Raw genomic sequence first — 19,848 nt, 5'->3', positions numbered from 1 at the left:
ATACTCTTGCTCGTTCAGCAAGGTATACCTGTTGCACAAGCGAGACTAGCACTCGAGGGCCAGCCGAAATCATATAAGCTGTACAGTATTATTGCACAATTTTATAAGTGATTAATGATGCCTACTGTCCGAATAGATCGAGGAGCAGCCAAAATCATATAACAGAGAAGAAAATAGAAAAAAGGAGAAAATCAGGCTGATTAGAATTAGTTAGCAGATTCGAGACTTTTCCTGTGTATGACGAAGTGTAGTAGTTGAACTTTATGATCCGTTCTACCAGTGGTAATTTGCCAGATCTGCTAAAGTAATAAAACAGATTTCGGAGGGCGGAATTGCTTCCTTTCGTGTGTAGATTAAAACTATATATTGAAAATTCCAGATTATTAGCATTTTACGGGGTGTTCAAATGTGAAACATACATCAATCGATAACTTCATCGAGCTAAACAAAATGATGGTTGAATGTAAAAGCTCATCCGTGGTTTTCGAGAGACGATTTTTTTTTTTTTTTTTTTTTTTTTTGTAATACTCAAAATTGATGCTGCAGGGCAATACTCCATTTACAGCATAAAGATTAAACTTATAGTAAAATGTACATGTACTACTATCGAACTCTTCAATATGTAACTAAGATGACAGTGAATATCATGGTTAATGAAATAGATCCAAATTGCGAATGATCATAAAGCTTTTAATTTTTGTTTAACTTCTACATTGTCTAAATATAACACAGAGACGCGTTCGGAAAGTAATCTCCGATTGGCCACTATGCGTGAAATAATGGGGACATCGCTACCATCTCTGCATAAGACTTGCGAGGTAGATCAGTTTGCATCCAGCCGTGGCAGACTGAAGGTTGTCTGATCATTAGTTCCACTTCTGCAGCGTCTCAAAATGTGTCTGCAATAGAAAACCCCGCCAAGTCCAAACTGTTCTACGTTTTCTTACGGCAAAACAATATTTCGCAGCGGTTATTCATCGGGAACTTTGTGCCGTGTATGAACCAATTGTAATGAGTGAAGGAGTTGTTTGTGAATGTGTTCGTTCATTTAAAAGTGGACGAACGAACATTCATGACCTCACCCTGCTCAGGTAACCAAGGGTCTTCTGGGCCAGTTCAAATAGGACGTTTTCAATCATCCGCCTTACAGCCCAGATTTGGCACCCAGCGATTATTATATCTTCATACATATGAAGTACTGGATTGGTCTCAGCACTTTGGTGATGATGAGGAGCTGAAAGATGCGGTCACAGGCTGACTCAAGGCACAGGCGGGAGATTTTTATGCTGATGGAATTTCCAAGCTAGTGCAGAGATGTGATAATTGCTTGAATGTTTACGGAAACTGCTGAAAAATAGAGCAAAGAAGTAGTTTTCAGATGTATATAATAAATTCTTTTTATTAACTCGGGTTTTTTTTTTTTTTAACCAATCGGAGGTTACTTTCCGAATGGCCCTCGTATATCAATTGATAAACCATATCAAGCTAAAAAAAAATGCCATACTTGAGGGTAAATTCACATGCGTCATTTTTGAGGAAATCAAGAGAAACAAATTCTTATGGCACTAAAAAAATGTCCTTCGTTATCAATAAATAATTGACAGTTTTTATTCTGTTAGAGCAAATTATATATACTGTTGTTTGCATTCTAATGATGTCCTAATGACGTGATATACGACTCTTAAAATTTCTCGTTAATTTTCTTCCTTCTAATGATATATTTAAAAAAAATACTTTTTTACAATTTCCATGCTTGGATCTTGATCTTTAGGAATAAATGAAAAGCATGGTTTATCATGGATTCTAAAAGTGAATCTATTTTCTGAAGATGCGTTCCTTCTATGTTGCATTTCGGTTCCGATCACGTGGGCTTGTTTTCACTGGAATTACTCTTATAACGATCACAGTATAGATGAATATGTTTATTTCTCTAGGATATTTCATGTTAATACGTTTCTAGCATATTTATTTACTTTGATCGTTATGGTTCTGTTTGAGAATATATTTTTTTTCTTGAAACAGTTTCTGCACTGAGGTGTATTTACACAACACTCAGTAAGCAAAGTAACTATTTTAACTTCAGCAAAAGGTTAAATCTAAGGTAACTTTTAAAAGAAAGCTTGTGTAAAAGCCACGTGATTAAAGGATTTTTTTTTTTCTTTCCAGTATCCTTCGGAGGAATTGCTGGCTTATTTCTGGGATGCAGTGTCCTGAGTGGTGCTGAGATTTTATATTTTTTGGTATTTCGTTCCTGTTACACTCCAAAAGAAAATCCCACACCAGTGCAGGAGGAACAGATGAAGAAAAAACCTTACCGCAGAAAAGTGAAGGTTCACCCATACAGAGAGTGTGATTCATTCGAAATGTACCACTGACTTCCAAAAGAAGCTTCATCTTCTGTTTGTCACATTCGGTACTTTTTGAGATAATGCCTACTCTAAAGGTACCAGACTCTTCGTTCTCTTGGAAAAGTCGTCTTCTTATTCTATTTTTGTTACCACAAAAGCTTTTTCACGTCCCGCCCCCAAATCTTTCTATATATCAAAAACTTTATGTGACGTACAATTTGACGAATTTTTTCGAGTTTTTATAAAAACTTTATCCAATTGTTGAACACTACTAATGCACCATTTTATTTAAGATGTTCAACCTTCGACGGTAAGAAAATTCTACAATATTGTTAGTGTTTAACGTAAATAAATAAATAAGAAAAAATCTGAAGATGAGATACATACACGGTGACCCAATATGAGCTCACACATTTTAAAGGCAAATAAAACAAAAGACAGAAATGTATTTATTCAAAAATATAAAAGGGTATTGAAAACAGTTCGTAATCGCTTTGTTCTGATTTGAAATGAAACAACTGACCATACAATTTGAAGATGATTTCTGATGGCTACAGTTGGTAATTGCTCAATATTCTCCGACATACGAGCACTTTTAGGTCAGCTAGATTCTTTTTTTCAACGCTGAACCCGTTGTTCGGAAATTCTCGATCCAGTGCAAGTTAGCCTTACGTGGAATAGCCTTTGCACAGTAATCACAGAACAGCTGCTTTTGAAACAATTAAGACTGAACACGCGCGATGAGCTCCAGACCCAAACCATACTGACGACAGAGAACAACAGGAAAGTGGTGAGTGGAAGGGATGACCACTCTTCTCGCTTTTCAACTGACAGCGCTACAGCAGATAAAGAAGTTGGGTGGGGAGGTTATTGGGTATTATTAACAATAACTGTAGTGTCAATTGATGTGTCATTTCAATACATATGATAACAGAGTAATTCAAATGAGAACAAATTACAAACTGTTATCAATATCATTTTATATTTTCGAATAAATAAGTTTCTACCTGCAATACTTTTTGTTCTATTAGCCATTAAAATGTGGGAGGTTTTATTGAATCACCCTGTACAATCGTTAAACTTCATTCAGTACGACAAAATTATATGAGTCAGCGTAAAAGCTGATCTTTTTTTTTTTTTTTTTTTTTTTTAAAGAAAAAGCTATTCTGTAAACATAAAAATTTATCTGAACGAGAACCACGATACCTATTAACGCAAGACTGATACCCTTACGAAGCTCTTCTCTATGACACTGTCAAAAGGACAATCCGTAATTTTTTTGTTTTGTTTATCTATAATATTGTTATTGTTCAAACATAAGCCATATATCAAATGCTGGATCGAGTTTCCGAGAAAATCGACAAAAATAAACTTCTTTAGCGAAAAAAAAAAAAAGTCCGTTACCGAAAATAAGTAAAAGTTCTGCTGGAACCAATTGTTTATATACAGGGTGTTACAAAAATGTATCAATATTTTGGCAACAGATTCCTCACATCAAAATAAGAAAAAAAGTTCATATGGACCTGTGGTCAAAAGTGGATAGTTTTAGAGTTATAGGGTGTCGAAAACCCGAAACAAGTGAACTTTAAAAAGTTCTAGCTTCAATACTATGGGACCTACCGTAGTTGGGTCAAGACATCACTGAGGAACTGGTATGTGAACTATCCAAATATCCATGTTCAAGAATGCTCCAGTACTTGCATACCAATTTTTAGAGAGGCACGTGGAGAGTGATCAAATACTCCTAAACAGCCTCTCTAAAAATGATTGTGCAAGTATCGAAGGTTCTGAAAGATGAATATTTGGATAGTTCACATACTAGTTTCTCAGTGATGTCTTGACTCGACTACGATCGGTCCTATAGTAGTGAAACTATGGACTTTTAAAGTTCATTTTTTTCACATTTTCACCATCTTATAACTACGAAACGATGCACTTCCGACCACAGATCCACATGAACTTTCTTCTTATTTTGATGAGAGGAATCTATTCCCAAAATATTGTGGCAAATTTTTTGTAACTCCCTGTATTTATGTACTGTATATGAAAAAAAAAAAAAAAAATAGGCTATTATCTTTCAGATCATGTCTTCTAGCAATGACGCACATAAATTTATCGCACATAATGTCTTCTAGCACTAACAGTTACGAACATAAATTATATAAATGAAATGAAATCTTTGAGTTTTACGTCCCACGGTTATGCCGGTTAGGCTAAATGAGACTGTGATGATGAGTAATGAATGAAATGGTGGAATGAAGAAAGTGGGAGGAAACGGGAGAACCCCGAGAAAACCCACGCACACGGTGTTTGTCCACCACAAAGTTCACTTGGCGGGGGCTGGGATCGAAAGCATCAGAAGTGAACGCTCTACCACTGAGCTACCGCGGCCCCGAACATAAATTAGTACTTGTACAATGACGCATTAGTGTTTGAAAATACTGTTAGGATTGCATTTAGACAACTAATTTTTACAAAATTTTCCCCTCTTTTGTAAAACGAACTAAACGCATTAAGTGCAATCTTTCGCTAAGTAGTCTGAAATAGCTTTCGCTGAAGTATTTGCTTTTCGCTTTCGTGAAGCGTCCGGAAATGACTGTTACGTTAGATTGGTTCTCAAACGAAATGCACCAGATTTGCTTGAGTTATTGTTATTTCTTGCTATCTGATAAATGTTTTCAACTAGCCTGGTACTTACAACCAAGATGATTTCATGAATATTACCTTAATTTTACGATATTAGAAATCAAAGCAAACGTTTTGAACAAGTGAAGTGTGATTTGGTTCGACCACGCATAAGAAATGAAAGCAAAATTATAAATTTATCGGAAAATATCCCAGAATTTGTTTAACGATGTTTACCATATACCTCATGAGACAAACCTATTAATAAGTATTTATGTACAACATAGTTTAAAAGCAGGAGAAGTTTTTAATTATTGATATTAAAAAGTAATTATTGATATTAGTTACAAATTAATAATTCGTATTAGCAAGTGACAATTTCAGGAAATTAAATGTAAAGTAGAACTATATCGAGCACAAAAATTTTAACATTATCCATGTAAGTAATGAAATCGGCTTCATATGTCAAAAATGTTACGAAATGCATGTTGAGTAGTAATTCACAATAAAAAAAAAAAAAGTCCCATTAAATAAATTAATGTACTTTAATAAAGGTGTTTCCAGTAATAGACATATGCAACTGATAATTTTAAACCATTAAGTTAAATATAGTAATACTAAGAGAATTGTATCGGCACACCAGCAATTCATCTATATTTCAATTTTCCTTTCTCGCTATTTGACAAATTTTGTTGTTAAATAACATTTTCCATGTCCTATTCAGTTTACTCCTTTTAGAAACAAACGATAATTATGAGTCAAACCTTATCTTCATTAAGAACCATGTAAAAACTGAATAAAACAATGTAGTTGTATCAAGGAACCAGTTTGATTTATTTCTATATTCATCCTTTATTAGTATGTACAAAATTTGTAAAATCATATAAAAACTTTGCTTTCAACATTCTATTTACACTTCAATATAATTGCATCTAATGGCACGCTGTATGATTCAATTGACAATTAACAAGTAATAGTATCAACAAGTTACAAAAATACCAACGTGTAAAAATATATAATGAATACAAAAATATATATTCTTCTCCCAATATCAACAATAAAGTCCTTTAGAAAAGTATCTTACAGTTTTGATTCAGTCAGCCACGCGAAATCTTGAGGCTTCCTATCTGCTGTTGGACTAATCATAACATTTATTACAACAGGATGATCTGTAACCTGAAAGAGAGATCAAATTACATATCAGTATGCTTTATACTATCTTCTGAATACAACTGGACTTCTAAATAAAACTGGAACATTTAATATTCGTACCAATTGCTGCTCTTAGGTGAGATGGTAAAAACAAATTTAGCAACTTCTGTGAAGATTAATATAGGCTTAGAAAGCTTTCTTTATTAGTTACAAACAGGGGCAGCGATTAGGGGAGCAAGAGGGGGTAGTTGCTCTCCCACGTTTTTGAAGTGACCCCTCAATGTATATAGTTTCATTTGTAAATGTAAAGTTTTGTATATGTATTACTAGTTCATAGAGAAAAATGGTGTCATATAATGTTTGTTGTTGCGTGAGTGCGTATTGGTAATTTGTCTTCCGTGGAGTTAAGAAATCTACATGAATTGCGTTTTAATTGCAATTCAAAGCAATTGATATTGCAATTGCGTATTTCTTTAAATGTAGCATATGCTTGTATTATTTACTGTCTTCCATTTTCTAAGAGTAATAACATACATTTAACGGCATGTGTGGAATTAAAAATATAAATAGTTCATTAATCCCCAGTTTCAATATAACTTCTACAAAACAAGCCTCATTATTCATTATTATGATTAATATTATTCTTTCTATTTATTTGTTTTGCAAATTTGTTATTAAATAATCTGATCACATAATATTCCAGGCATAATTTTAAGATGTCCATGAGCAAGGAATCAAATCTCTTCTTACACTTTCGTTGTTTAAGAGTACAAAAGAGCTAGTATCTACTTGCGTTGCTCTTGTCAATTTACTTAATAAAATATGAAATACGATATACAGTATTTTAACTGAAAGGGATATACAAACTTTCGTCAAACAAAGTGTTAGAAACAACCACCAAAAGTAACACTCATATACAAATATTCAGATCATGTCTTGCTTCCCCCCTTTTAAAGTCCAATCGCCGCCATTGGTTACAAATAACTGTCATGGAATGGAAGAAGAGAAAAATCTTAATTACGATTTTGGAGAATGTGAGGGATGTTTTTTCTCTTTCTCAGGGAGAAATATGGGAAGTTTCAAAACCATTTTTTTTTTTTTTTTTTTAGTTTGTTTTGTCCTATTAGTCGATAGACTCAAATTTAGATGTTGATTCTTTTAACCATAGCAGTATAAAGTTTCGTAAAAGTGATTATGTTCTGTTTTATATCCTTGTTACACCTAGGCAAAGTACAATCCGAAATACTTCTCGAATTTGTATCTCATACATTGTACTCAGAGCAGAGTAGAATACGTGAACGTAGAAGCAACACTGGCCAGAAGTATACAAAAGGAATCTTGCAAATATTCTGACTCTGGCTAACTCGTAATAACACTTAGAAGCATTTTAATACTACGTGCCAAGATGACTATGTACGGTATACACAACAATTATATTTTCTAAACAGTGGCCAATGAGGAAACTGACGCCAGGCACGTAGCCAGGATTTCGCAATAGGGGGGGTCCGTGACGAAATACTGTGGTTATCACATCAGGGGCTCAATCGTTCTAAACTATTTTAATGGCAACATATATTCGTTCGTTTAGCCAGGATTTAGTAATGCGGGGGGGGGGGGGGCGTGACATGAAATCCTGTGGTCACACACCAGGGGATCACTCAATCTTAACTATTTTACTGGCAACATTCCCATATTGGTTTGTTAGGACAATAAAATGAGGATATGTGTGTAAGTATTTTAATAATAATAATAATAATAAAAAACAGTATGAAGAAATCTTGAGTAAAAGGATATAAAAAAAATGAAAAGAATATAGTCTTCCAGGGTCATTCGAACTCGGTAATGGTTGTCTTCTTTCTTCTTCTTTTTCTTATCTTCGTTTAATGCCGTCATAGATAGCAACGAGATCTCTTTCGGGAGTAAACACATTCTATAAAATGGAATAGTGTTGCCGCGAAATTCAAAATGGCTCATATTATTGGTGATTCTGGGCATTTCTTAAGTTCTACCTGAGAGTCTATCTGATCGAACCGGTTTATCTATCGTCATTTGTAGTCCATAGGATTAGCATGAAGCTAGATGGAATTTGGAATGCTTCGTTACAATAATAGCCATTTTCAACTCCCCTCCCCGTTTCCTCCACACAAAACTCCTCATAAGAAACGTTTGCTGTAGCTTTACATTTTTGACGCTGATTCATCTTTTCCTCGTTTCTTTTGTTTCATCTTTCCTTAATATTTTTCATTTCTGGATCCGAAGGGGGGGGGGGGGTCCGGACCCACCCCTTGGCTACGTGCCTGCTGACGCTATAGTGAAATTGATTTTTTTTAACTGATCAGAACATAGACTTAAACTGTAAAAGAAGGTGTTTCAAAAAGAAAGAAAATTTTTTAAAAAGATGGAAAAGACTGAATTGAAGTTCACGTCTTTCTTCTAAAACTACGATTTAATCTCCTTCAGTTATACGAAAATTAATAAAAGATATCTTGCTCGTACCTTTAGAGCTTCACGTAAAGCATTCTGCAGCTCTGGAATAGTAGTACAGAAATAGCCTGTCTTGTTACCAAGTCCCATTATGTTTTCATAATGCACATTTACAGTTAATGATGTTGGTGGGTTTCTGTAACAGAAACAAATATGAATAAAGAAACAAATTATACAACAAGTATAATATGTGTTAAATATATAATATGCAACAGAAATCGACCCATTAATATGAAGTTTTAGAGATTTATGTAAACACATGGTACGAACTACTACACAGATAGCCTCAACAGGTTCAGAAAATGATATTGAAGGGCAATATCTTCGACTATTACTGCTTTCAAGATTTGAATGTATTATTAATTTTTACATTTGCTAACTAAAACATAGATCAAATTATTTACCTAGTGTAAGGACAGCTATACGGATATACATTATTGTACATATACGCAAAAACTAAAAAAAAAAAAGAAATATCGAAGAGACATTACCAATTAATAAAGTAAAAAAGAAAAAAAATCAATTATCTTTGTGAAATATAGAAATAAAAAGAAACAGAATATATATAAAGATTCGTAACGGCTCTAGGGTTGTTAATTATACTAAAAATTTTCTTCAACAAACACAGCCTTCTTTTATACCACTTATTCTTTTTTCTTTATATATATATATTTGTATATCTGTGCCACACTGTACATTATTTATATTGCTTTAAGTCCTATCCTTAATATTTGGAAAATATCTACCCAAGTTAGACGAATTGGCATGAAAGAAACAAGCTTTCAGAACACATGCTTCCTATTTTGTTACCTGATACTCCCCTTTGTAAACTCAGCAATATTCTATCCCTAATGCTGATCTCATTCACCTAGTACCAATTGCATTAAATCATTACTGTGCTACTTATCCGTGTCTCCATTGCTGACTTTTCTTGAACTCCCTCCCCACTCACTCCCCTTCAAAAGGTACTCAAAGCTAAAATCACTTTTTAAAAGAATAGTAATGTAACATCATTTGATATTTGTATTACAGCCTGCGCTATCATAATATAATTTACAAATCAACTTAAAAGTAAAAATTCTCTAATTGTAATAGTGAACGATTTCTCTTACATATGCAACTTTTATATTATTTTAATTAATGACGTATACGGATGGCTCATGCCACATAATTTGATATTTGGTTGAGAAGAAAAAATAAGACAGAGCTACTTCAGTTCTGAGATGTTGCACATGTAAACAAACCTTTCAGACAAAAATTAAGGTTAATAAAACTACCTGCAGAAATGTATTAGGGCAACTCAACACTCTGTCCAGTTATACTTTCTGATTTATAGATACTATACAGTTCCAGAGTCAATACCGTTTGCTTCTGCAGTACGTTCAACCGACACTTGTAACGTGGTACTGTAATCAGTTTGTCTTAGAGGCAAAATAGTGTAATGCCCGAATGACCAGCTCTATGCAAAATATTGTGCGATATCTATGAACTCGTATGCAGCACTGGATTTAAATATTGACGCGATTGGGAACCTACACAAATAGTAGGTCCTGATCCTCCGTATTGCATATAAATGCAAAGCAGAAACCAATCATGACATCACACTTTAGCTGTACAATATTTATAAATCATGAAAACGCATTATTTTTCATTACTAATTAAAAGTGCCCATTCATATCGGATAACAGCACACACTTAAATTGGCGACCACGTTGTTAGTATATGTCTGTCTGCCATCGTGATTTGTACTCGAATAACCTCGGGCACGCCGGTCTGCTGCTACTTTTTCTTCGGTACTTTGAGCATGCGTCATTCCACTTCCGCTGAAGCTACTTCTGTTGTTCAACCAGCAGCGGGTGTTGTGGTTTCTTATGGCTATTGTTTGTTTCAGCTGGTGTACCATCTTCTAGTTCAAAACAATTGACGAAATTTACTTTCGGAACGTCCCTCGTAGATATCTACCTATTTCAATTTTGATAATGAGTTAAGGATGGAGACGAAATATATTCGTGGGACGCTTACTGGAATACAAAAACCGCTTCTTGCTACAAATGACCGTTTATACTCTATAGTGATCAATGTTAAAACCGGAAATAGTTCATTTCTACCACTTTTGGTTTGAATATCACCTCTACCAATGTACTAGATTTCGAACTTTGGACCCACTACATTCTAATCAAAACTGATAGTGATAAATGAAGTTGTTATTGAGAGTGAGTTTTTCTCTCTTGGACGGACACACGGACAAACAGGGTAAATATATAAAGGCAGGTTTGGTTCGTACATGAAACTCCTTAAAAAGAAATACGAACTGTAAATTTGTTCGTAAAAATATAATTTTCTTGAAATTCCTATAAATGTATGGATCAAATAACTAGTCACTTCTAAATGTTTGTAAGTACTTACCACTGTACTGTATTTATTAGTATTATTATTATTTCCTGTAGTATTTTCAACATACATTAGGCCAACCTTTTTACTAAACAAAAGCGATTTTATAGAATTTTTTGATCTCACAAAGTAATTTTTTTAAACAACTGCCCCAATTATCCAGATTACGTCCAGAACTAGGTCCAGATAACTAGAGTTCACTGTAACTCAAAATCAGGGTGGAAAAAAATCATGATTTTTTTCAAAAAAATCATTTTTGTTGATTTTTTGATTTAAATCGATTTTTTTGATTTAAATCAATCTTTTTCTTCATATAATACAAGTCGCGAACTGAAGAAAAAACAATAGGAATTAGTATTAAATGTTAATTATGTCATTTAAGTGAAAGTATTGGGTTTTAATTTTGAATTAATTCCCAATCGTTAACCTATTTTAATCCCAAACAATGTTTCTTAAACATTAAGGAAAAAGTACAGCAATGTATATCAACATGACACTTTTCTTTTCACGAAAGTTACTGATATTTGGCAGGGGCAAATTTTTAAACAATTGGAACTAGCTAGCGGCACGAAATACATACAAAGTACGTAAATTTCGCCAAAAATTAACTAACTTACTCTATGACTTATGGAACTTGGAGGTTCAATGCCATGTTCACAAAAGCTCTCCACTAATTTCTATCCTTAGTCAACTGGATCCAGTTTTTACTTTGTATTCCTATTTGTGCGAGATGCAACTTAATATTGTCCTCATATATGCGCTTAGGCCTTCCTAACGGTCGTTTTCCGATTGGACTTCCCGTTAAAACTTTGAAAGCGTTCATACTTTCTTCCATTCTCGCTACATGTCCTGCCCACCTGAGCCTCCAAGATTTGATGACCCTAACAATATTTGATGAATGGTATAAATTATGCAGTTCCTCATCATGAAGTTTTCGCCATTCCTCATTTCTGTTACTTTTGGTTCCGAATATTCGTTTCAGGATTTTATTCTCAATTACTTTCAGTCTGCGTACTTCCCTCAGCGTAAGCGACCATGTTTCACAACTATACAGCACAACAGGCGTAATTATCGTTTTATATATTTTAACGCTTCAAATTCCTCGACACAATTCGCGACGATAAGAGATTTTGAACTGAATAATAACACGAATTCCCTGCAGCAATTCCAAAATAAAAAAAATCAAGATGATCAGTTCCAGAAGAAGAAACACTTGTGATTGTTAAAAATATGCTTTATGTGATGTGAAAAACAGTTCAAATGCGAGTTGTCCGTGCATTTAAGACATCTATACATAGCAGGCACGTTTTTATACTTTTCTGTTGGCTATTTTATTTCCTCTGAAAATTTTTCCTGCACAGGCGCGGCAAATTTTCTGCGATCACATCGCAGATCGCAGCATGTTCTGCAATGGGGTCAAGTATCCACTTTATCAAAAGTATTATTCGATATTTTAACGCATCCAAAATTTGTCGTATTACGATCCCGAGGAACTTCTATGTATTTAGTACTTAAATTTCGCCCAAAATTTTAAAATCTTTTTTTTTTTGTTTTTTTTGTTTTTTTTTTTTTGTTTTGTTTTGTTTCGCAGAGAGGATCGGACCCCTCTAAATACGCTGCTATTATCTGGAAACAAACAATAGACGTGGACACAAAAGAGTTTTCATCTTAAATGTCCATGGTGATTTCCCCGTTGGAATAGAAATTTTAAAACCCTGTGTTACAAAGACAAGAAAGCAGGGTTCACCCGTTACCCGTTCAAACGAAATTTTCCCTGATCATTCAATACATGATACTCGTTTTCATACTGTGCTTACATACATTTGAGTCTCATTGTATTATGATTATTATCTTCCATGATCGAAATGACAGAAGAGAAACGGGATTTTACTTACTTTCACTTTAAATGAATTCATTTCGGAATTTGATTTAAATCAACGATTTTTATTTAAAAAATCAAGTGATTTAAATCTTGATTAAAATCGTGATTTAAATCAGACTGATTTAAATCAATCCACCCTGCTCAAAATCTTCCATTAATCCACGTGAGTTCCGTTCAGATCGATTCAGGCATATACGAGGACAGAAATCTGTCTACTGTAGATACAGAACCTCTCAAGAAGAAGCTATTTCTTTTGTCGTCTTTTAAACAAATGTGACTACTGAAGAGCATGAAACTCGTCGACTATACTCGTTAATTCGAAATTTTTCGAAAAGAGTTACCATAAACTGCGAGTTTTCATGACTGAAATAAGTAATGAAACAATAAAATACAAGGATAAGACATAAGTCTTGCAATATTTCCACAATCCAAACAACAAGTGCGTGCACCCCGTGATCGACCATAAGCATGGCCTAAGAGGTACTCTGGCAAGCGGACTATTTAACACCGAGGCTCACTCCATCAGTATCTCCAGTCAAGTTTTTGGTGGCAGTGACAACGAATGCTCAACAACGTCTGATACGTGAACTGTTGCTGTATGAGTTCGAACTCTGCAAACTTCGGCATAACGCTGCGGTAGCAATACGAACATCTGGCATGCGAAAGGGAAAGGTGCAGTGAACTACAGCACCGAAAGTCGTTGGTTTCAGAAAATCCATATAGGTGGTAAAAATGCCGATGAACAGCCAACGTTCAACCGCCCCAGGATAACAGATTCTGAGGTCATACGACACACCATTGAGGAAAATTCATGCATAACCATACGACGACTGTCAAAGCAACTCGGCACGTCCCGGTTCACTACATTGCGCCATCTTCACGAATTCAAGAAAAACATTAGGGCTGCCACAATTGGACTACATAAGTTGTCATCCGCTCAGGTCAAGAGGAGAGTGGATGTATGCCGACAACTTCTGCAAAATTCGCTTGATTGAGTTTCCTGAAAGGGATTGTCACATGTGACTAAAAGTGGGTGTTCTTCCAAAATCCAAATATGTACAAAAAGAGTTGAGCAACGATCAACTTCCCGAAAAGGGCCGTTTCGAACATAAAATCATGTTCTGCGTATGGTGAAACTATGAGGGAGTAACTTACTTCAAATTCGTTCCTAACGGTCGTATCATCAATGTTGCCCTTCATTTCGAGCAGCTGGAAGCACTACGCCAAAAATATGCTACATAGTGAACCGAAAACGCACTCCGCTGTAACAGTATAACGCAGACCCACACTCGTCTCGAAAAAAAAAAAAAAAAAAAAAAAAAAAAAAAACGACAAAAATGCACGAACTTGATGATATGAAACTAACTGGTGCCACACCTGATAAATAGTCTTGACGTTGCCCTTTCGGATTACTACCTGTTTCCGCCCATAGCACATTTCCTGAAATCACGATGTTCCATCAACTTGCAGGAGATGGAATCAGTGACTAAGTTCTTTGCCTCTAAGGACAAGACGCGTTATCAACGTGAAATTGAGAAATTGGCAGAGAGATGGCTGTAGACAATCCAATACGAGAGGCTATACTATAAATGTTAACCTGCTTTCATTGTTCTGGAAAAAATAAAGGTATGTTTTGTACCAGAATACTGCAAGACATTACTCACCCTTTCTAAAACTATATCAAAAATACAATAATAAAGCAAAATACAGTAGCCGTTGTTTCAATCTGAACGGACCTTGCTTGGAAAATTATCTCAATGAATAGAGGAAGCACGTGGTTCTTTGCCATTGCGCATTTTGTCAGTCCACAAAATTATGCGGCGGCAATAATGCATATTCATATCCAAGACATGAGTTCGCTACATAACGCAACAATTATTTATTAATTGTTATATGCTTGCGTGCACGAAATCCATATATATCCCAGAGATTTTTAACCATCTCCTCATACGATAAGCGGCATTATATAATGAAATTAATTCGTTTTCAAGATCACGGCTCGATACTTCGCACCTGCCACCTCTTGTTTCAACACATACAAATTCTGCAATCATTGACTGTTAAAATCATTTTAAAGGCAGAATATATAAAGTGGAATTTATAAAGTTTATAATATATAAGCAATTTCATTTAATATTATTTATTTATTATCATGCTTCCCGCAACGCACAGATCACACGATAATTGAGGAGTTCTTTGTAATAAGGGTCCATAACGGGAAACCATGTTTTGAGAAAATTGCGTGTAAATATTTCTAACATAGATATATTTTTTATTTAGCGTTTGTACATGTGCACCCTAAAAGAGAAACATGGATTTATTCTTTTTATTCTACAAAATACAAAGAAACTAACAGTTAGTTTGACTATAACATAAATATGAATGTTTTTAAAAAGGTTTGTTTACATTGGCCCTTATTAGAGAGAACGATTTTGCAGGGTTCTCGCGTGTATGTATCGCAGCAGTTGTGTGATACGCTTTGTAAAAATGAATTAATAAACGTAATTGCAAAGTAAGGAATACAGATAAAGTAACCAAAACAATATATGTGCAACAATAATACATTAAAGTAGTCCATGTATTATGTAGAAAATGGGCATGTAACAGTCTTAGGCACTGGAAACAGTCTATGCATTATGTAGGGCTGGTAAAACATACTCATGAAAATCATCTTCTACATTCCCGCTGTGTGGTTCTTAGTTTACTGTTTGGGCTTGACGGAACACTTCCTCGTACCCAGCAACAGCATCTGGGTCCAGAAAACGGAACAAACTCCGTACGTCTCGTTCTTTGGCTGAGTACGTCTGCTCTGTAGTAGGCCTAACAGCAGGGCATCTTCTTGTTCCTTTGAGCCGCTTCCGTAAAATGGAGCAAACAACTCTTGTTGTTCCTCAGCATTCAAGTGCTTTTACAGCATCTGTCCACAAATGCAAATTACTTTTTGGGAATATCTTTGCCACTGCTTGTTATTTAGCTCTAACCTGAGTTCCTTTGCTTTTTCTTTGCATTACGATCCCTTTTCGACTGTCTGTTCTGCTTCTTTGGACTATATCCAAACTCGTGCTGGCACTTTGCGACGTATTCAACGCTGTTCAAGAAACTACCGCACCAACATAACTGCAGTAGATACTCGCTTTTGCCTCACAACGACCTCCATTCCTTCATTGAAGCAGCATCGAGACTTGTGATGTCGCAATGAAATTTTGAAGGTTTATAGAATTAACACCAAAGAATTTGAAAATGCAATCTCCCTAAAAAGGGCCTATGCTGGTATGAACCCCTATTACATAGAACTCTTCAATTATAACTAAATTATTAATAAAGATACATCAGTATATTATAAACCATGCTCTTATGAAGATACTTTTTTACAAACTGTAAGTAAATTAGTGTGGGAATTCGGTAGCATGTTTTTAAAAGCAAGTCCATAACGGACAACTTGTATTTTGTTATTACGGGTCATCAAGGCTGTGCCTCACGAATAATTCAGTTATCCATAAAAAATAAAGAAACTAATGAGGAATAGAAAAAAGGAATAAATGTTTTATTAATTTATAGCCGTTACTTACATAAGTGCTACATCATCAGTCTCCTGTATATATTTCCACGATTCCTCTGTCAAACCAGTGTAAATACCATTGTTATTTACCACTATAATAATAACGGGTAATTTGAATCTGAAATATTAAAACAATATATTCATAAATATTATATCAATGAAGTAGTTTTTTTAAAAAAATAAAAACAATTAAAAGAGAAAGAAGAAAGAGTGCATTAATACGTGAAAACTCGATTTATGAAGAACGATTTGTGAAATTACAAATAACTTAGAGAGAAAGTCACAGTGGATCATTTGTCATTTTTTAGTTTACAAAATAGTGGAGAACCAAAGAATACAACCTCTATAATGGTATAGTAATGTTAACGATCTATGAAACATGGTAGTCACTGTATTTGAGATATGATTTACAGCTGCATCATTGCACACCTACCCGATCAAATTGCGCAGCCATAAATAATGCTTCAAAGCAGTGGCGGCTCTTGATGGAAGTCACATCAGTAAAAATTACTACTTTCTTGTATATGTATTACAAATTACAAATTGTATGCAAGAATTTCTGCATTACATAAGATTTTTTCCCTTAGCTTATGCCGACAGAATTGTAATTTCTACTTATATGGCTTCCCTCAAGAGCCGCAACTGCTTCAAAGGCACGAATCACTTTGATTCATACTTTCTAAATACTACATCGCTTTTAAAAAAAGTAATAGATATCTCAGGAAGTTTGTTAAAAATTAATTTTTTTTTACCGTATTAACTTCGAAGGAATTGAAGAATTTTAATTGATACGTGCAAACTTTTATCTGCATAATAAAGCTATTATGACTCACTTCTTGTACATGTCACCTATATCCTAATCCTAATATTCAATCCTTCTACTCCAGTTCAATAATAATAAGTTTTCTACATGCTCTTATGAATGAGAGCGAAATTAACTGGCTACCTTACGCCTGCTGTACTGGCTTTGTGGCCCCACTACCTACATTAGGCAACTGTACCTTCGAGAGATTACTCACAAAAGGTATTCCCTTTCTAAAGTTTAGTCCATCACTTATATACTTTTTGAAGTACCACCAAAAGAAAATTAAAAATAGTAGGGTCACAAAATAAAATACAAGACAAGAAAAAGCTCATCTAACTTGCTTGTCGAATACTGAGTTAAGAGTCCAATCTCCAAGTCAACGTGAAACAAGAAGCAAGTAAACCATAAAAGCAGGTTTCTGTTTTTAGTTTCCGAAATGTCAGATCGTTTTGTTATGCTTGTACTCATTAACTGCGTTACGAAACTGTATATCAATGTATGCCATATTTGCTCCAAAATGTTCTGGTTAAAATTAAATTTTGGATTTTTAACTTTAATAAAACACATTTTTTAAAAAAAATCCAATACACTTCTTTCTATTTTCATTTTTGATCTATGAAAAACATTGTTATTAGTATTGTATTTGCATAATCTGGATGATGGTTCGTGCTTTAAAATTAAATGTTCATAAAAGATAAGAATTGTATACATACAAACAAGTACAAATTGTTTAGCCATATATATGTACAACTAGTAATATTCGCATATGATCTCGGGGCCGCGGTGGCTCAGTGGTAGAGCGTTCACCTCTGGTGCTTGGGGTCCCGGGTTCGATCCCAGCCCCCGCCAAGTGAACTTTGTGGTGGACAAACACCGTGTGCGTGGGTTTTCTCGGGGTTCTCCCGTTTCCTCCCACTGTCTTCATTCCACCATTTCATTCATTACTCATCATCACCGTCTCCTTTAGCCTAACCGGCATACCCGTGGGACGTAAAACTCAAAGATTTCATTTCATTTTTTTTCGCATATGATCTCATAACATCCGAAAAGGTCGAGTTGAGTTGATTTTGAATTTAACGTCCCGTTCAGCAGCGAGGCTATATGAGATGTGGACCTGCTGATTAACGTGGAATCTAAACCACATGAGCTCCCACCGGGAATCGAACCCGGGTCTCCCATGCCAAAGAACATCGGAAGATGTGTTAGTACAAATCTTAATATCCAGTTAGCACTTTTCCTACGTTTCTCGAAGAACTCTTTTTTGATCTAGTGGCTGCGTGTGTACCTTTGTTGGGCGTGCTCCCGGGTTCGATTCCCAGTGGAGAGCACAAAAAAAATTAATTTTACAATCATTCATTTTCATCATTCAACCTCACATTCATTTAACCTCGATATTATTCATCTCCTTTAGCCTAAAGGTTATAAACTGGAACGTTAAACTAAATATATATATATTATTTCAAAGGAGTCTCAGCTAGCTTTAATGGAACATTTAGACAATTTTATTTATTTATTTGTTTTAACATTTCGCCTTGACGGTACAGAAAGAATTTTGAAGCATCACAAGGGTGTAGTTACAAGGAAATCTCGAAAAGAATACAGAAAACAAATAAGAACGTAGACAAATACACTATCACAAAATACAAATGAAAGAAAAATGCGTTGTGAATCTTTTCGTTGGTGTTTCATCAGAGGGAAACAAAGTACAAACAGGACAGAAAACAAAAGAACATAACCAAACAAGTGAGTTTCGTTTCACATTGTGGAATTACGGTAGACTTCCCAAACTATGTGAACACAATATTCAAACTTAAAGTAATACATCTCTACCTACTGGTTGCAATAGAGAAATAAGATCAAAGATACTGTTCCTCGGACGCTGAATCCATATCAAAAAGCCATTACTCGCTATCTATTACTGGTTATATGAAGATTAACATTAAAACCGGAGGTGATAACTGCTGTCAATCACTTCTGGTTGCAATAAAAATAATAAAATTAGATTAAACATATTCTTGGTACTGAGTCTACATAAAGAAGTCAGCCTGTCGTTATTTTCGTTCTATCTATTATGTGATCAGTGTTGTAATCGAATAACGTAATTATCACCACTTCCAGTTTTAACAAATAATAGAAGTCACGACAAAACTCATTCTTTGGGTACTGAATCTATCAGTTTTCTCATATCCCTTTGTTTTATCGAAATAAATATTGAAGGCGGAAGTACTTGTAAATTTCAATCACTTCCGGGTTTGATAATGTTGCAGATGGTGTTGGTATATTCTCTTGAGACGCTGATCCGATTGAAAGAAACGCTTGTCCCTATTTATTACCGTTTCTGTTCTATAGCGATGAACGTTGAAGCTCGGAAATGGTTGATTTCTACCATTTCCGGTTTGAATAGAGGGTCAAGGAGGGGATGGAACCTATTCTTGGGACGCTGAATCGATTGCAAGAAACAATTTCTCGATATCATTTACCGATTTTGGTCTATGGAGATCAGTATCGAAACTAGAAATATTAGTAAATTGCAACATTTCTGATTTTAGTGGAATGATGCAGGTTGCGACGATACGTTCTCTTGAGGTACTGGACCAATTAA

At 34.8% G+C, this 19,848-nt stretch overlaps 1 protein-coding gene across 2 annotated transcripts in view; it reads right to left on the bottom strand.

The window, feature by feature from the left end:
- Window positions 1-5,783: 5,783 nt before the first annotated feature.
- Window positions 5,784-19,848, bottom strand: part of Hacl (2-hydroxyacyl-CoA lyase) — a 44,301-nt gene continuing 30,236 nt past the window's right edge. For both annotated transcript variants that reach the window (XM_081736701.1, XM_081736700.1), the window contains exons 11-13: window positions 16,452-16,559; window positions 8,622-8,745; window positions 5,784-6,149 (exon numbers count right to left, since the gene is read on the bottom strand). In XM_081736701.1, the coding sequence (XP_081592827.1) occupies window positions 6,054-6,149; window positions 8,622-8,745; window positions 16,452-16,559 (328 nt within the window). In that variant the 3' untranslated portion in view covers window positions 5,784-6,053. The remainder of the gene's footprint in view (window positions 6,150-8,621; window positions 8,746-16,451; window positions 16,560-19,848) is intronic.

The sequence above is a fragment of the Thermobia domestica genome, chromosome 13 (assembly GCF_964235325.1).
Source record: "Thermobia domestica chromosome 13, izTheDome1.hap1.1, whole genome shotgun sequence".
NCBI lineage: Eukaryota > Metazoa > Arthropoda > Insecta > Zygentoma > Lepismatidae > Thermobia > Thermobia domestica.
Note: the sequence above shows the minus strand (reverse complement) of the source record. Positions and strands in the feature narration are given on the sequence as shown.